Raw genomic sequence first — 19,671 nt, 5'->3', positions numbered from 1 at the left:
TTTATTTTTAGTTCACTTCTATGTTAGAAATGAATAAAATGAAAAATTTCAAACTTTGCTTTTTATTCTCCATCGCTACTTTGCAAAAACAAATACTGTTTTTGAATAAAAAATATGTAGAATATTATTTTTTAATTAGGTAATTAGCGATAATTAATATAAAATAATACATATGTTAAGTAAATATATTCTAATTTTAATTTCAATTTTTAATTTCTCACTTAGAAAATTGCAAATTTTCTAAAATCGAAAAGTTATATTGTTTCACATATATAATTATATTATTTAATTTTAAATATGCTTATCGTAAGATGGACGGTGTGGCTTAATGTATATAGAATAAGCAAAAAAACAATATGGTATAGACCGTGTAGCTCAAATGGTAGAGTAGCCGACATGTCCCCAGGAATATTGTTAGATGTATTTTTTCAAACCATAATTTTTGACATCTTTAAAACCTCATATGTTAACATAAAATGTTCTAATTTAACGCTATGTAATAAGAAAATTATATTATTTAATATTTATAACTAACGAGATCTACAGCTCGTAGCCAGTTAGTACAAATTACACTAAGTATTGCTATGTTAAAGTATTTTTAAGTAATTTTTATACTTATTGAAATTCTGTTATGTATTTTGAGAGAAATTAATAAACTTACTTTAAAAAAAAAAAAAAAATAAAAAAATAAAAAAAAAACATGTCCCCAGGAGGTTCTGGGTTCGAATCCCAGTCCGAGCGTTATTTAATTTGACACCATTTTTTAAATATGGTTTTAATACAATCATTTTACCGCCTTATTACCGTAAATATGCCGCATTTTCAGTGTAAATATTCTAAATTTTTAGCGTAAATGTATCGCATTTTTACGGTAAATGTTCCGTAATTTTTCGATAAAAAAACTGACCAAACAACCGAAAAAATGCTGAAAAAATACCGCATTAATACTGTATAATTGCGACATTTTTTCGGCATTTACAAAACCGCTAGGGAACGGATGAATTCTATAACTTGATTTTTAAATTTATAACTCAAATTATGAAAATAGAGAGAGGGGAGGGTAAAATTAATGACACTATTTCTGTAGGAAATTCAATTTTCTACAAGAAATGTCTATGAATTTTTTCTTCTTCTCTTTCTATTCTCATAATTTGAGTGATAAATTTGAACAAATTTTTAGATTGAAAATTATTTACCTACCTAACACAATACAGTGTAAATTAATTAAGTGATTATAACTATGATTGTTTCCTTTATAAACTATTAAAAGTCAATTAAGATTTGAACAATTAATTGAGTTTTGAAATGATTGTCATTAGAGTAAAAAACAACTGCGTACATTTTTTTTTCGTTTTTAGTTCTAAGAATATTCTAAACAAAATTCTAACGGATCTAACTAAAAAGAATTTTTTTCTGTTCAATTTTATTTTATGAAATCTCTTAAAGTGGACCGTTGCGAATGACGAGAGAGTATTGTAATAAAAACCTGCAAGCGAATAAGTGACGTCATGTAATACAAGTGACGAGTAGTGTGAGTCTTCATATATTTGTTTGTATACAATACAGACGGTCATTGAATGAACGTAAATCCCGGAAAATCCAGTGCTTTGGGAACTTCCCATTCGTATTTATACTCACACAGACACACATATATATGTATATATAATAACAAAAACGTCACGGCATCTTTTTGGTTGACACGGTTATATTAATTTAAAACGGTAACGAATTTACAATTGGTGATTAGACTGCCAATTGATATTCGAAGGGAGTCACCCAGATGGTAGATGAATGAATAATTTCAATACAAAAAGAATATTATATTTTTAATATTATTTTTAAATAATTCACATTATTTTATATAAGCGTGAAATAGAAGATAAATTACTGATTTAACACTTTTTTTTTCGTAAATAATATAATTAAAAACGTTGACATGAAATTGTTCGAGAATTACCTGTGAAAATTGGATACTGCTCCTGTCACATTTTTTAGTATGCAAAGTTCATTATGTGAAAAAATACATGAAAAAACCTTTAGGCAAAATTTACACCATTTTTAAATTAAAAAAAAAAAATAATAATTTAACCCCTAAACTGATGTAACATTTTCACATTTTACTTAAAATTAGGAGCATTAAATTATTGATACCCCGGGTTAAATTTTCGAGAACGTCAGTCTCGCAAATGTAAACTATCACATCAGTTTTAAATTTGCTTAGGACACGAGGGTAATTGCATAAACTTGATTCGCGGAGTTAATTATTATAAAATGAGGTATATACTTATAACAATTTAAACCTAAATAATAAATTTCATGAATTTAATAAACTAAATAAAAGTCTGTGGAGTAGTACTTTGGTGAATAAGTTAAATCAATATTTTATGTAGCTTTTTAAAATTTTATTTTCTTCACAATTCATACAATAAATTATTTCTGCTATTTCTACTTGCTACACAATTTTTTATAGAATTAAAGGACTTGTTATTATTCCGCTCTATTTCAGAACACAGAAGACATTTCTTAGATTTTTAAAATTTGTCTGATGAAAAAAAGTTTGCACTAAGTTGATAAAAAATTTGGCTTGTACAGAGAAAATATATCGATCAAGAAATTTAGAATAAAAAACAAACATGGGATTGTTGATTTAAAGGAATACAAAATGCATCATAAATATCATCGTATTTACCCGGATGTATGTTTATACAAATAGAGTGGGCAAGAAGAACAAGTGCTACGAGTAATGGAAAAACGAGCACTTTCCACAAATCAATACTAAAGTTTACGTCGGCGACCGGGAAAGGTTCAACTGGCTCCCAGACAATAATACTTTTTTAATAACAATTCAAATTTTCCACGCCGTAGACATAATCCACGTATTTTGATCCTCAAAAGTTTATCTTTAATAATTTCCAATAAAACTATCGAGGTTCATTTTGCTTAACATAAAACAAACCAAGCTTACGTTAATAACAGGGTCTCTATTGCAGAAAATTTAACTCTAGTATATTATCATCAAAGGGACTTTTCAAATTCTACAAGTTTATGTGTAGATGAAAATTTCGCTTTAATTTAACGGGTAAATTACCGCGACAGTGAAAGACATCCAGTCAATTTTACAAAGGTCATACAATTTAAAAGTCAATTGCACTCCCCGATATTTTCCATTATTTCATAAAATTTTTTCCAACCAGTACTTTTCGTTTTTCCTAAAAAAACGCTTTGTTTCAAAAAATAATTCTAGTAATTTTATCAATTAACTTATAAGAAGAGATTATCCATGTATTTTTATGCAAATAAATGAATGATAGTATTAATATTATTAAAAAGTAAAGTTGAATAAATTTGAACGCGAAATAAAACCGATAAAAATGTAAATCCTCGAATTAATTTATATTTTTACTTTATTTCTTCATCTCTTGCTTCTTTTTCATCTTACTTGATTCTTTGTGATAAAAGTTAATAAAACAAATTATTAAAACGGGGAATAAATTCAAAGTAATTTTACTATCACTTATTAAATCAACTACTTCATTCTACATGGTTGTCATTGTGTAATTAAATATTAATCTTCGGAATTAATGTTTAATAACAAGGAATTCAGGATAAATATCTTTTTCTATCTACATATATATAAAATGTTTGAATGCGACTTGACGATGAAAAAGTGGGGACTAAACGCGGTAAATACGAGTGCGAGACCATAACGTGACTCAGTTGCTCTTACTCGGCAATACCGCGGTTTACTACCTCCCGAGGCATTATTACTTATATTATTATATTATAACACATATATAAAGACATATAACACATAACATTGTACACAATGATATAACGGTATAATAGTGAAATAAAGTGACATCGGTATATATATACATGTATATAATATCGATTCCTAAACTTCTGTTGGTTTATATTTTTATAAATTGCGCGTTGCAATTTATTTTTTCCAGTTGGCTGCTCGATTTTCGCGCTAATCGTTACTCGTTATTAATTATTGCATAAGCCAGTTTGTTCAAAAGTAGACTAATTAAATCTCGGCGCAGTATACTTTATTTTATATTTATAAACTGGAAGAAATATTAATTTAATTAACAGTGCGATAATAGTGTGGATAATCTCAAAGGTTTGTATTAAATTTTATTCTTTTTGTAATTGTAATTATAGTTTTACTATTTCTATTATTTAGTTTTTTTTCTGTAAAATGAAATTCAATTTACTTTACGCGGGAGAATAAATTTCATTTTTTCTGCTACGTCAACCTTGTCTCCTGACTTTAATCTCGGTTACAAAAAAACGTCAACTAAAATCCTTTTATGTATTTACTTTGTGTTAATTAAATATATTATTTTGTTCGAGCTAAATAATTGTTTGTGAGTAAATATTTAATAATTATTTATTTTATGATATTATGCAATTTTAAGGATGACATTAATAATAATAATTTTTTAGTATTGAAACCTTCCCAATCCCTTAATTGATATTGTCATTATTAAAAATTTTAATTATACCTTCATAGCAACAATTTTTGCCATTTTGGTGATTTTTATTAAATTATAAATAAAAGTTATAATTTAAATTCACTGAAAAGTACGAAAACAACTTTGAAAAATTATTGAGATCCGACCAAGCCAGGAGTCGAACCTGGACTTCTACGACTTTATATCAGATATTCTATAATTTAAACTACCGGATTTCAGGTGCGATTTTTTTGTACTTTTCAGTGAATTTACATTATAACTTGAATTTTAATTTTAAAAAAATCATCAAAATGACAAAAATTGTTGCTAAAAAGTTGTGTTTAAAATTTTAAATGAAGATAGCTTCAGTATAAAAGATTGGAAAGGCTTTATTACTGTAAAAAAATAATGATAATAATTTTGGTTAAATTGTTATTATTGTTGCTGTTGTCTTGAAATATTAATTAAATTTAATGATAAATAATTAAAAAATTTCATTAATTTGTTATCACTATCACTGCGCGTAAAAGAAGAAAGATTGTCGAGTCCTTGACTTTCGTTTTTCAAACAGTTACGTGAATCTAGTTCTCCTTGTCCCTGATACTTATGTAAATTATAAAAAAAAATTCAAATTATTCTTGTTCAACAAGAAAAAAATATAAAATAAATACTTAAATAATAATTTTATTTTTTTATTTTTTCATGAATTTATTTAGACTTAAAAAATGATGAAAATAAATTCATTGGTGATACTATTGTTCTGTTTTGTGGGTGTCGATTTACAAATAATATTCCCTCAAGATTATGAACCGACCAAACCGTTGCCTTATTATGGAAATAGGGGCCAATATCGACGACCTTTTCCGTCGTTCAGTGCTGTGAGTTCACCGGCTATACAAAATCTACGACCGGCAATTAATTTTGATGTGGGTAATGTCAATAATGTCGCCGCCGAAGTACGACCCAATGTGTATAATACTATTAACAGCGAGGAGCGATATTGGAGTGATCACGTAAGTTTATTTATTATCCGTATTACTTAAGAGAATAAGGCAAATTTTGGTTAAGCCAAGTATCTATATTATTAATTCATAAGTAGGTTAATGTATTTAATGTTTAAGTTTCATATCGTTTATTATTTCATCAAAATCGAGATAAAAATTTCATTTCTTCTTTTATGATAAACTAGCAATCTGCAATCACTATGCGACTGCCAAGATTTACGAATTATGAATGAGAAAACTTTCGCTTAATGATTTTTTGGTATTTCTAATCACACTTTACAAAGTTTGAGTACTTTTGAAATAAATTTGAAAAATAATAGTGAGACAGGATCAATTACAAATAATTTAATGGACAATTGTGAAGGAACAAATTTATAGAACCAACAAAGTATTCAAAACTCCTTCGAAAACTTAACATAAAGAATTGACTATTACTGAAAAATATATATATAACCGTGAAAAGGTACAAGTTCTTATCAAGACATTTCTAATGAAATCAAATTCAACTATGAAAATTCATTTCAAAATAATAATATGCTCTTCACAAAATTTTTCTCACTCTTCCAATTATTTAAGGGGTTAGGGGTAGTCAGAGACACGAAAAAATGAGAATTTTTAGTAATTTTTTTTTGCTATTAAATCATGTTATTTTACAAAAGTAATAATATGGCATTATTACACAATGTTTTGACTTGAAGTCACAAAAATTTGGAAAAAAAAAATTTATAATTTCCAAAGTTATAGCTGTTTGTGTTGACCCAGTTCCAAAAAAAGGTCCTAGCGGTGACTATCATAAGTCCTTGGAGATTCATCAAAAATCAATCGGATAGAAAAAATTAGTTTTATAAATAGATTATCTAGGGCCTGATCGAAGATTTTTTTTTTTCAAAAATTAACAAAATGGCGGCCTCAGGAAATTTTTTTCTAGATTTTCGAGAAAAAATCAACAGTTAATTGGTCATAAAAAATCGAAATTTTTGAAAAAAAAAAAAAATCCTTCGATCAGGCCCGAGTTTATTACGTATTCTAAAAGCTGTATAAATTTCATTAAAATCTACCAAGCGGTTTTCGAGTTACAGTTGTCACCAGTTCAAAAAACATAGTTTTGAGAAAAACGCATTTAAAGTTTCACATTAGATTTATGTACAGTAATACGCTCTTTGTTATTTGTCGAATAACTCGAAAAGTAATTATCGGATTAACTTCAAATTTTCAGAGAATATTTTTAAGATATTATACTTAGAGAAAATGCAAAAAAAAATCGATTTTTTGAAAATCCAACTACCCCTAACCCCTTAAATCATAAATTACTATCGCTGAAAAAATATCAAAACCAATTTACGATAAAGATATACCTACCCGTTACAAATTTTTTTTAGCCTCTTAGAGCCAGTTTTTTAATCCAGGATAAAAATTTTATCCAATGATAAAATATATCTATATATTTCATATATATAAATATACTGGCAATAATAATTTTATCCTGGATAAAATTTTATCTCGGATTGAAAAACTGGCTTTTAATTATATAAATTAGTTTTTGACCTATAACCACATTTACGCGTACAAAACAAAATGAATGAATAAATAAACAAATTACGTTCATCGCGAAATTCGAATCTATTAGAACTACTTGAAAAACTTATCGTAATAAAATAACTATTGCTGAAAAGCATATGAAACATTAAAAAGGTACAAATTCAGGTCAAGACCTTTTCAATGATACTAAATTTAATTTAAAAAGCTCATTTTATTATAAAAATACGCTACAGACTAAATCTTTCTTATTCTCTTAATTTTATCGATGATAATCGAATACCATTTTATTTTTGTCCATAAAAAAAAAGATAAAAGTAAATCAATAAATAATTAAATAAAAAATATTTTCCAGGTAAACCACATCCTGTCGCAAGGAGTCACGAAATTCGCTTTACATATGGACCGTGCAATTGACGCAAATCAGCGAGAGACATCCGTGGGATTTGACCGAGAAAATGTCGTCTTCTCGCCATTAAATCTGGCAGGAACTTTAGCAGTCGTCCTTTTAGGTTCCGGAGGCAGGACATTTGATGAAATAGCCAGAATTCTTGGATTCGAAGCCGGAGTTGACATTTCAGGACACTCTGAAATAGTCCATCACATGTTCGGTCTTCTTTTGAATTCGATAAAATTTGGTGGAGACTCTGCCAGAACTCATTCTTCAGAACTCTTTTCTGCCGGGAGTATTTTCGTCCAAAGCGGCTATTCAATCCGGCCAGAATTCGCGGCAATCGCTCGCGATGTTTACAAAAATGATGTTATCAATGTTGATTTTCGCCAACGGCCTGCAGAAGCTCAAAGAATTATCAACGATTGGGTGAATTCGAAGACTCGGGGAAAAATTAACAGCATTTTATCGGAGCCACCATATCCTGACAGTAAAGTTATTTTAGCGTCAGCGTTATACTTCAACGGGGAATGGAACCAACACTTTTTTAAAGGCGCTACTAAAAGGTAGTTCATTATCATGAAAAAAAGTTTCAAGTCCTCTTCATCTCAATCTCAATTTTCTTTATCTTATAATATGAATTTTTTCTTTTTTTAATCTCTATCACTCTAGGAAACCGTTTTATCTCGCATCAGGGCAGACAATTAATGTCGATATGATGTATAACGGCGGCGAATTTCCATTTTACGAAGACAAACAGCTTGGAGTTAAAATTCTCGGCTTGCCTTATAAAGACAGTGATTCCGTAAGTTATTTTCTTCTTTATTTGTTCTAGATTCAAGAAAAAAGTTTTATGTATTTTCTGGTGTAATAGTCTGTTTGTCATAATATAATAATGTTTTTTCTTTGAATAAAAGAATACTTGGCAAATTATCTCATTAATGACTTGAGATGCTTTATAAAATATTGAAAGTAAAATAATTTTCTAATTGAATTGTGTTTCAAGTATTAAAAAAAATTTTTTTTGAGAAATTAAAAAGTGCACGATTTATAATGCTTATTTAATTTTTGATAGAAAATATATCATATTGATAATTTATAAAGTAAAATAAGAAAAAGAAATTTACTATTGTTAACAATAAAATAATAAAATTTACCTATATATTTCATACGTAAAATAGAGAAAATACCAGTTTAGTTTTTCATTTATTATAATTAAACAACACCGAGTTAAACAGCTATTTGAGATACCAAATTCTAAAAGGGATCAAACAAGTCTATCAAAGAAAAAATGACGTACAAGAGTATAACAATAAAAATAGCTGCTGAGAGGAAACGAAAAAAATTTTACAATCTTAATGCTTCGCATTATGCGTGGTGCAACAAACTATTTTTTGCACTTAAGATGCGGCATCTATGTACGTCATTTCCTTTACTGCCAACATAACCTAAGAAAAATCTGAAAGATTAATCATTATTTTAGGGTTTTATTCTTCATTGATAATTGATAATTTCATCAGTTGATTACATTATCAACAATATACTATTTTTATCAAAATTATAGGATTCAATAATTTAAGTTCATGATATTCAATCAGTATTTATAATTAACTTATAAAAATATAAATTTGAAACCAGAAAAATCAGTAGCTGTTACATAAAACTCGTATTCAATAATAACAATAATTTTTCTTCAAACAATAATAATCATTTAACTGATTTACAGGCAATTACTGGATATTCATTAAAGTCCGAGGCAACAATGTACGCTTTAATACCCACCGCAACGAATTCAAATGCCCTGGATGACCTGGAATCCCGTATCACTCCAGAAGTTATAAATTCATTAATAAACAAAATGATAAATTCAACATGCATAATCGCAATCCCACGAATGAAACTATCAAGTACTTTGAGTTTAAATCGTGCACTACAATCACTGGGGCTCACTTCATTGTTTACTTCAGGCGTAGCTAATCTAGGATTACTATCAACTGGTTTAAATAATGCACCAAATCCATCTCAATCTACAAGTGATCCCATTATTTTCTCTAGGATCAATACCGATGATCCCGTCACTGATACCGATCCAATCACCCCCGCCAGCACCACAGGCACTTACGGAGTAACTGGAAAAGACTTCTCTGGGAAGAAGAATTACTTCAGGTATAAAGATTCACAAGGTGGCTATGATATACAGCAGTGGGATAATGGAGTTTATCTCGAAAAAATTCACAGAAACGTTCAGAAGAGAGAGGTCGATCTCAATCCAGAGGAAGTTAAGGATCCAAGGGCGACCTCATCAACTCCGTTCTTCGATTACGATAAAAATCTAGTTAAATTAACTGGAGATGGTCGTCGGAGCAAGAGACAAAATCGGCCGATTGACCCCGGATTTCTGCGGTTTATCCAGGCCAAAGGATTCCCCTCCTACGGATTGGATGCACTCAGAAACAGCGCTAACTTTGTTAATCCTGGTTTGTATGCTTCCGATGTTCTTCATAAAGTTGAAATTGATATCACCGAAACCGGCACTGTTGCTGCCGCAGCGACTGGCGTCATTCTTGCCAAATCCGGGGGCCAGAAAATTTTCAACGCCAATCGCCCCTTTTTGTTCTTCATTAGGCATGATCCTTCAAATCTTATTTTGTTCTGGGGAACTGTTAACAAACCTACACCTCATTATTAATCTATTTAGTTTCAATTTTGAAAGAATAATTAATTTTTAAGAGCAATAATTGTCCAGTTTTCATTACAAACTACTTGAAGCTCTTTAGAAGTAAAGATAATTTTTTTTTTACTGTATTTATAAGAACTTTTATCCTTTTCATAAGCTGATACCAAAGCTTAAGTGTATTAATTATTTATTAAAATGAATATTTAAATAAAATAATTAAGTTAAAGATCAAAATGGAATATTTAACGTAGCTTTTCAACGGATATTACATTTTCACTTGAAGTTTCGTCAAAAGTTCTCATCGCTGCTCACTCATTTTAATTTCATGGTAAATTATTTTAATTTGATTATTTTTTTAAAGTCTTATTAATATTAATGCCTTTTTTATGGCCGAATTTCTTCATTTCTTAGCTTTTGAGTCCTATTAAAATGTTATAGCTGATTAAAACTGATTTTTTAAGAATTAATTGATCTATTCAAGCCTGTAAATTTATTATTAATAATAATTGTAAGAAATTTTTTAAATGTTTCATTTATAAGATAAATTTCACGCGAAAAATATATTCTAAATAGTTTATGTAATTTTTTTATTTCAAATTTATTAAAAAGTAAAAATTATTTCATGACAAAATACCTGCCGGTAATAAGGCCGACTTAAGAGATATTTGCAATGAAAAGAATATTATCGATAAATTTTGATTTTAATAATTATTTGAGAACATTTTCTGTAAAATTTGACCATGAAATGGTTATTTCTACTATAAACAAAAACGAAATCAAATATTTAATGTGAAGTAATAACGCCTTGAGAGGTTTAATATACTTTTATGAAAAAATACGCTTTATGTGAAGAACAAAAATTATCAGAGATTTTTGAGACGAGGGTGATCTAATTTTAAGTTCTTTTTATTAAAATTGTCCTATAAATTACATTTTTTCAACTTGGAATTGTCAAAAACAGTTTTTTTAAAGTTAAATGACAAAATTTATATTTAATAACTCATGCAATTATAGAGTTTCAAATTCGGTTGTTTAAAATACTCAATTTTATTTTTTTTTTAAGATAAAACTATTTTTTACTTGAATTTAAAAAAAAATACTTTAACAACGATAAAAACTTGTTTTTTAAATCATAAAATTTTACGTTATCACAAGTATCCCTCAGTTATGCCTTATTATCTGCCGAAACCTCATTTCAAACATGAGCAGCGATTGGATTTTTTTCAATGTTACCTCTATAGCAATGATAAAAAAATTTCTATTTTTATAATAATAATAATTATAATACAATAACAAATAAAAAAATTCTATTTCCATTTTTTATAATGATCAACCAACATCCAACTTCTAATAATCTAGCTTTTGCAAGACTGAGCAATTACAATATGATTACATAATAACTATGAAATCATACATGTCATACCTCATAAAACTAATAAAATAATTTGTACGTTAAGCAACAATGTATTTTTGATTATTAAAATAAAAACTAAAGAAAAAAAATTACTTTTTTATTATCTCTTCATCATCATTATCATCTTCATCATCTCATCGTCAATTTTCAGCATTTAGTTATAATTATTTACACATAAAATTACGCTAATAAGTATGAATCTTCATAAATTGTTAACAGTAATAAAAAGGTTAGTAATAATAAAAATAAAAATAATTATTGAGCTACGGTGAGAATAATTAATCAAATTTCATCATACTCATTCGGCCGCGCTAGATTAAAATCAAGTACCTCATCGGAAGTTAAAAAACGAACATCGCTATCTTCAGACAAAATAGACCCGCTGCTACCGGATCCTCTTTTGTAAGTTTTTCGTCGTCGTAACACAACAATAATAATACCAGTGGCTATTGCGACTGCAGCAATCAAAACTACGACAATGCTAATTATTTCAGACAAACCGAAGCTCACAGCGGCCTGTAATTGTGCAACGCGACCAACTAGAACATCTGATTCAGAAGAAATGGTATTAATACTTGAATCAGTTGTCTTGGAAGCGATTTTCACAGTGATAGATTCTGTAGTTCGTGGTGGTGATTCATGTCTAAGAGTTGTAGGAAACGGAGTTTCAGGATGAAGAGCTTTGTCCGTTGTCCTGGTCCTGGTTTTTACGGTGGTCGCTAATTCGCTGGTCGTTAATTTAGCCGTAATAGGCGAGGACAATTTCCGAGGAGGATTTGACGCTTCTGGGTCTATTTCATCCTTTGTATCTATTGTAATTATCAAAGGGTTTAATTTTGTTGTAGGATTTAATTCCTCGTTTGTTGACGCTGACAATGGATAATCTGTCACGGCTGAATTAATTAAGTATGAAGGTTTAATCTATTTGTAGGAGTACAATAAATAATAAAATGATATTTTGTGTAATTACCTAGGATGCAATACTCAGCGAAGTCGGGGCAACAAGTGGAATTCTCAGCGCATTCGAGAGAACACTGACAGGCATCGGGCGAGGACAATGGGATAATTGTTGTCCAAGTATTTATTCCAGGTATATTACCGCATCTACCGCGACAACTTTGCAGTGCATTTATTATTTCTATTTGATCTGGAAATAATTCATTTATTTTAGTTGTATTACGACAAAACGTCTCAGAACAATAATATCTTCAAGATAAATTAAATCAAGGAAAAAAAATTGTTTATTAGCAAACTAAATTAAATATTAGAAAATAATTTTTTTAATTGGTGAATATTTATAAAGGTAAATTGTTACAAAAATATCTTAAAAATACCTCAAGTTTTTTTTTTTACAACAACAAAATGAACTTTGTGACAGAAGGAAAAAAATATTTAAAAATTAATGAGAGAAAAAAAAAACTAGGTAGGAGAAAAAAATATACAAAAGAATTTTTTATGCATGCGCCACTTGCTTGACGGTTACCGTCAAATAAAAGCGCCAGTCGCCAGTAAGGACTTGGCGGTTGCAGCCAAGTAAGCATCTCGGGAATCGCGATGCGCCGTAAAGGTGCGCGCCAGCCGAACACAGTGAAGGGGAGAGTAGGAGCTCCCGGGCCAATAGGAAAACCTATTCCCTCTCCACCCAGAATCAGCCAATGAGGAGTAAGGACACCGGCCTAAAAGCCCTATATAAACGCGAGTCGCGATGTCTCGGATCACTCTTCCTTGAGCAAGCCGCTGAGTAACAGGGAACTCGAAAGCAAGCTCAAGGAACCAACCAGTGCTAAGAAGATAGTGCTCAAGATAGAAGAGGCTGATTTTCAGTCAGCCAAGGCCGCCTAGGGTACTGTTGAATTAAATTCAAAGTACCGATTTCGACTCATTTTGGCGAGTCGAAGTCTCCAGTCAACCAGGAATACCGTGGAATACTGTTTGAAGTAAAATTCAAACAGCGTCGACTTTGACTTACTTTGGCAAGTCAAAGTCTCCAGTCAACCAAAGACACCGTAAAGATCTTACAGAGAACCAGAAGGACAAATAGCAGATACCCGACATTGGAAATTTACCTTACAATTATAATATTTTATTATATGTATTATTAACGATAAATAAATGATATTTATTTATTTCAATTGGAAATGATCTGAGGGTTTAATTTAAGAAACCTATCATGGAATCCTGGAGCCCGCTGAGCTTACTCCGATAATTATAAATTTATTATGTTGATCGTTAGTTTTGTTTAGAAATAAGCAAAATAAACGTTACAACTTTTTTGTTATTTTTATTAATTATTCTATTTTTATTGAAAATCACTGTAAAAAATTATTTTTTACTTTTTAATTTAATTTTTGATCAAGGCATATTTTTGTTTGCTTTTTAAACTGTAATTTATTTTTAATTTCTTTCATTGAAAAAATGACAATATATATAGTCGTTTTATGAATGGTGTGTGTCTAACTTGTAAAATTAGTTATATTTTTATCCTGACAATAAAAAAATAAATAAAGAAAAAATTGTGACTGTTGCGCTTATTCTTTATGATAATAGTATTGGAATTATAAGAATAGTTCAAACAAAAGTAATGTTTCAGCTGTCTCATTTCAAAAAAATTATTGTAAAATTTTTAGTCCTATTTTTTGTTACTGTTTCATTTTTTAGTACTTTAAATAAATAATTTAAAATTTTTTTTTCTTTATATATTTTTTTTTCTCTGTCTAAATAAATTTTTTACAAATTCGTAAATTAATTTAAAAAGAAAAAATTTTTTTATAGAATAAATTTGGAAAAAGACATTTTGTCCGAAAATATCTTGTTCAAAGATAAAAATATATGATACCAGTTATTACATCAAAATAGATTTCATAAAATGGAAATAACAAAGTTTAGATTCATGATCACATTTCAATTTTTTAATTCCAATTAACAGTTTGTGAAAAAAAATTGTTTGGTGGAATTTGAAAGTTTATAAATTAATCAAATTTAAAACAAAAAATCAATCTGGTTATTTGATATTGCAATGTATTGAAAAAAACTTCGTTAAATTACTGAATTTTTTGTTTTATAAAAAAATTGAATTGATAAAATAACTGAAATGTTATTTTGTGGTCTTTCAATTTCAGATATTAATATTTACCATCATCAGTAACACTACGGACTGTAGTATCAGAATCAATTCTTCTCGCTTGAGTGCACTCGTCAGCTTGGAGAATAGCGACATCGTCAATCGCTATATCGCTGACATAGTTGATGCCACGTACGCCTTCAATTATTATCTGCGAACAAAAGTGTCACTTAATTAGATTATATTACACGTCATGCATCCAGTCTAGCAAGTAAATCTGAGGAGCAGCTAACTCAAGAATTTGAGGTGCGAAATGGAACTAGTTGCTAGGTGAAACTAGCTGAAATGAAACTTACCTGGAAACTTGAGTTTGTCTTTGGAAGATCAAACAGCCCATGTAGCCAACGATTATCTTGATCGCCCCGTTTCTCGAACATTAATTTTAGTGTCTCTGTACTCTCTTCTTTCAAGTAGACACGCAGTGCGCCTATTCCTGCGCCAAACATGTGATACCTATTATCATGATTAAATTAAATTTTAATTAAGATTTATCATTATTTCAATTTAATGACCTAATTTTGTTAATTAACATTTAAAGGAAGAATAAGTTTTAATCTCTTATTCTTAATTTTAACATGATTAATTTTCTTTATTTTTTATGTTGAAAAGTAATATTAATAATTGTTAGTTAGAAAATTATTTATTTACGTACCAGAATGAAAAGCATCCGGAGTCTGTATATGACGCATTATATAAAGGGGAAATTATTCGTGCAGTATCATTCGTAAGTCGACCGGAAGCTTCAATATAAAGATAGTAACCTGAAACAAGAATGTTATTATAATTAAAATAATAAAAATAATTACAATAATTACAATACTCCGTTAAAATCAGGAACCAAATATTGACTTGCTCACATTATTTATGTGCGTAAATCAAATTACAATGAAATCGATTAATTAATTATTACATGTATCGATAATCATAAATCGATGAAACATCTATTGAACCAATAAAAACAGAATTGTTTACTCAATACCAGCTCATTGGGTTTTTATTGGCGATATCAATCTCAAATAAAATATCCGACGAGTCATACACTTCTTCAAAAGTTTGTAGACTTTACTCTGAAAGCTGTTGAGTTACAAGTTACGAGTATTTACCTTTTACACACAACACTTACGGCGCTATTACCTTGAAATGCCATTCATCCTAACTTGTAATTGCATTGTATTGTAGTTTTATGAATTTTTTATTTATAAGTGAATGAATAGATTTTCTTAAGTACGTCACTTATATTCAAGTTCATCCACTTAATCTATTGATTTGCGTCGAGATTGTTTTATTAATTTTTATAAATAGATAAAAAAACCCGATTATTCATTCCGTAAGAACAGAGTTTGTTCAATTGTTTGAAATAATTGGCCTAAATTATTCCAAACAGGAAAAATTAACATTCCAATGTGTTGTTAGCCAAGTAATTATTATCTGAATGCCAAATGTAATAGTTACAAAGGAAGCAGTCATACTAACACATTAAAGTACATTATTTTAAATTCAATTTCTTTTTAATTTAATATGAAAATAAAATTATAATTAAATCATTGTAAAAATTTTTATGTAAAATTTTTGTTAAGTGACAATGATAATTATAATTATCTACTTGCAGTAATTATATGACTTCTGAGAATTACAAATAATGAATAAAATAATTTTGGCTTAATTATTTTTCAATATTTTTAATCACAACATACATAGTTTAATTACTTTTGCAATAAATTTTAATAATATTACTGTGATAGGATTAATAGCCAGTAATTCTCAAAAAACTTGACATTAAAAATATTTTTTCCACCAAAAAACATAAAAAATATGGAATAGGTTCAAGTTTAAATCAAAAGTTCTCTAAAGCTATCATATTTTTCTATGAAAAAATTTTTTATAAATTAAAAAAAAAAATGTGCCCGTTAAAAAATTTTCCTTATTCTCTCAACGAAATAAATAACGATAAAACTAAAGAAAATAATAATAACAACAAAAAACTACACAATTAATTGTAGCTGCATCAAAGTCAAAGATAAAGAATAATCACAAGATAAAAAAAAAAAAAAACGACACGATACCATCATTTCCGGCGCCAAGAGTGTGATCATACGTTGGTCCAGTCCCAATGTGTGAACTAGGAGTCTCAAAATTGTGTCTTTGCCAATCGAAATCATGTCGTGGATCTTGTTCCCACCAGCAGAGATCCGGTTTTTCAAAATCACATTTTGTCGGCGCCGTGGCGGTCGTATCTGAAATTCTTTTCACAATTGAAAGCTCACAGTTATAAAGAAAATCCTCAAATTTATTATACGCTTCCAAAAAAATCAATAAAATAAAATAAAATTATACTATATAACAATAATAGGGTAAATGTACCTCTGCAATAAGGAGCAGTGCCATTCCATTGCTTTCCGTTGCAGTAAATTTCAGCAGTTCCAACCAATACGTGTCCTGGTTCGCAAAAGTACATCAATATTGCTCCGTTATATTTAGACGCTACTAATGCATGGTCTGGAGTCGCCAACGTCGGACATTGTGAATCTAAAAATTTTAAATAAATAAATAAAAATTTTGACACTTTTTATACCTGTAGCTGGGAGTAATAATATAAAAAATAAAATCTACTTGAATCAAGTAAATAATTTTGAAGAACTTAATCTTCTTGATTTGAGTAGAAAAATTTTTAAACTAAGAAATTTTCCTTGGTTTAAGGAAAAATTCTGATTTGTGACTTTTGAAAAAATAATTTTTTTTCTTAATATTTTTTGAAAATACATATTTCTAAAAGTATCGTGTTAAAATTTCTAAGTGATCAGACCACTGTAACTATATTATTTTACAAGGTTTAAGTGGATTTTTGAGTGAAAGAAAATCTAATTTTTGAACAAGCTGAAGGGATTTTGTATGGTGCTGGCATCGCTGATTGATTTTAGGTAAAATTGGTTTTGTTTTTTTTTTGTTCTTTTTTTAATTGAAAAAATATTTTAAACGCGTTTATCCACTGACCTGATGAAATTTAAATCATTAAACCAAATATTATACATAGTAGTAGCTATTGCATCAACTACAGTCAAATCAAAATTTTGATTTTTATCATTTTTTTAGGACTAAAAACTGTGAAAAAAGCATAATTATTTATTTCTTTTTTTTCAATCTCAGCCATTTTGTTATTTATCATTAAATAATAATTTCTGTAGTTCATACAATAGATACTTATATATTGAAGATAAATAATTTTGGTTTTCGTGTTTTAGTATGTCAGCGACATACTAAACTTTTGGAAGAGCTCTGCTTAGCCGTTGTTTATTCATATAAAATATATAAAAAAAAAATAAAGTTAGATAATTTTTCTGTTATTTAAAAGTGTATGAGTTAAGCTGAATAAATTTTACATTAATATCTATAATAGTTTCTGTGTAAAAAAATAATAAAAATTGGCTTTTTTTTTTTTTTTTAGCGCCGGAACCAGAATGATCTTAATTTCTTGGTTTAAGTAATTTTTACTTGATTAAAAAATTTTCCATATAGATCCGGGACAATGAAACTTTTCAAAACTATCTTATCGATTCAAAAATTTTTCTCTTAATTCGATCAAGTTATTTTTTTTTTTTTTTCAGTGCAGTACCCGACATTTGCGAGTAATTTTAGATCTATGTATATAGCACATGCAAGTTTCAGTTACAATATAAATTATAAAATAATTAATTGTCAAGGTGACATGTATTTATTAGCGGTTAGTAAGTTGATTTAAATATAAATTAACCGCGACATTAAATAACAAGAACAACAACAACTTATATAAACTTACTAACGCAAACTGGGGTTGGTGTGTCCCAAGTGCCGCGAACACACGTCGAGTATTTATTGCCGACTAGGGTGAATCCTTCGAAGCAATTAAATCTGATAATCCTTCCACGACCGCGCGATCGTACTTTCCCGTTTGGAAATAACACTGGCGGGCATCGAGCTGTTTTAAATAACCAAACAAATGAATTAGTTTAACTTTTCAATTATAAATTTTATTTTAAAAATTTTTGCTTGTACTTACAATTATTGTTATCCCAGGAGCCGGCGAAACATCCACAGGTCACGAAAAAGAGCACCAAAAAAGTCCGCATTTTAACTCCGATTGACATTAATTGATTGATTGTATCACTTATTGGGTGGTATTACAAATTATATACTGAAAATTATCAATTACTCTGTGGTGAAAGCCCAAACGAGTGGTTAAGTTACAACAGACTGATGTTCAAACAGTCGTCCTTTGGATTGATGAGAAGAACGAGGGCGTAGACGCTACTTCCCTCCCGGGTGTTTTGTGCGATTGTTTACTATCTGCTTCCGGTAAAAGTTATCAATTTTCAACCAGTGTCAGGCCTTGGAGAATTTGTATCTTTTATTATTTCTTTTTTTTTTAAAAAGCCTTTTTTTATCTGTCGACATATGTTCGTTTAATTCATTCAGTTTTTTATAATTTTTATTTACTTTGTTGAGGCTTTCATTGACAAATAAAAAAAAACATTTTTTTTTACTCTTGTAAGATTTGAATTTTTTTTAAGGTAAAGTGTAACTCTTCTTTTTATTGTTCTTGAGAAGAAAAATTGTTTTTACGCATTTTTCTTTAATGTAATTTTAGGTTTTGTTTCTCTTCGAATTTCAATGGTTTTATGATCTTCTTTAATGGGATTATAATTATGTTTTGAATAAAATAAACGACGGTAAGCGTTCGAATTTTCTTCATTATATGTTTCACAAAATAAAAAATAAATTTATTTGGTTCAAGAAAAATATTTTTTGGAAAATTTTATTCTTGCACGAACAGAAACAAGAAAATAAAACTCGAGAATCAAAAGAAAAATTTTACTATTAATTATAATTGAAAGAACAAAGAATACTTTATTCTCTTCATTATAATTGTTTTCATTCTTCAAAGGAAAGTAAAATCTACATCAGGTAATAATACTATTATTCACCTTTGTCACTTTATCCACATTGTAAAGCTTAATTTTAAAAAGAAATTATGACGGCCATTTTCTCGGTAGTAAATATTACTCCCAAGTACACTGATCATAAGAAAACAGTT

The 19,671-nt window shown here is 28.6% G+C and overlaps 2 protein-coding genes across 3 annotated transcripts; one reads left to right on the top strand and one right to left on the bottom strand.

Annotated features, from left to right (window-relative positions):
• The first annotated feature begins 3,710 nt into the window (after nt 1-3,710).
• LOC123271842 (leukocyte elastase inhibitor) lies at nt 3,711-10,897 on the top strand. 2 transcript variants are annotated; one of them, XM_044738334.1, is made up of 6 exons: nt 3,711-4,126; nt 5,177-5,473; nt 7,356-7,957; nt 8,064-8,196; nt 9,118-9,557; nt 9,630-10,897. In XM_044738334.1, the coding sequence occupies exons 2-6, from the start codon at nt 5,186-5,188 to the stop codon at nt 10,078-10,080; spliced, it is 1,914 nt and encodes a 637-aa protein (XP_044594269.1). In that variant the 5' UTR covers nt 3,711-4,126; nt 5,177-5,185; the 3' UTR covers nt 10,081-10,897. The 2 variants fall into 2 exon arrangements, with proteins under 2 accessions (XP_044594269.1, XP_044594268.1); XM_044738333.1 differs by having other exon boundaries at nt 9,118-10,897.
• Nucleotides 10,427-18,869, bottom strand: LOC123271848. The gene is made up of 9 exons (XM_044738345.1): nt 18,637-18,869; nt 18,397-18,555; nt 16,965-17,129; nt 16,667-16,837; nt 15,256-15,364; nt 14,900-15,056; nt 14,616-14,754; nt 12,453-12,629; nt 10,427-12,375 (listed from the first exon to the last, which is right to left on the bottom strand). Exons 1-9 carry the CDS (start codon nt 18,722-18,724, stop codon nt 11,765-11,767), a joined length of 1,776 nt encoding a protein of 591 aa, XP_044594280.1. The 5' UTR covers nt 18,725-18,869; the 3' UTR covers nt 10,427-11,764.
• Nucleotides 18,870-19,671: the final 802 nt, after the last annotated feature.

This window comes from Cotesia glomerata, linkage group LG9 (genome assembly GCF_020080835.1).
Source record: "Cotesia glomerata isolate CgM1 linkage group LG9, MPM_Cglom_v2.3, whole genome shotgun sequence".
Classification (NCBI taxonomy): domain Eukaryota; kingdom Metazoa; phylum Arthropoda; class Insecta; order Hymenoptera; family Braconidae; genus Cotesia; species Cotesia glomerata.
The sequence above is the reverse complement of the archived record's forward strand: the minus strand, read 5'-3'. Positions and strand labels throughout refer to the sequence as shown.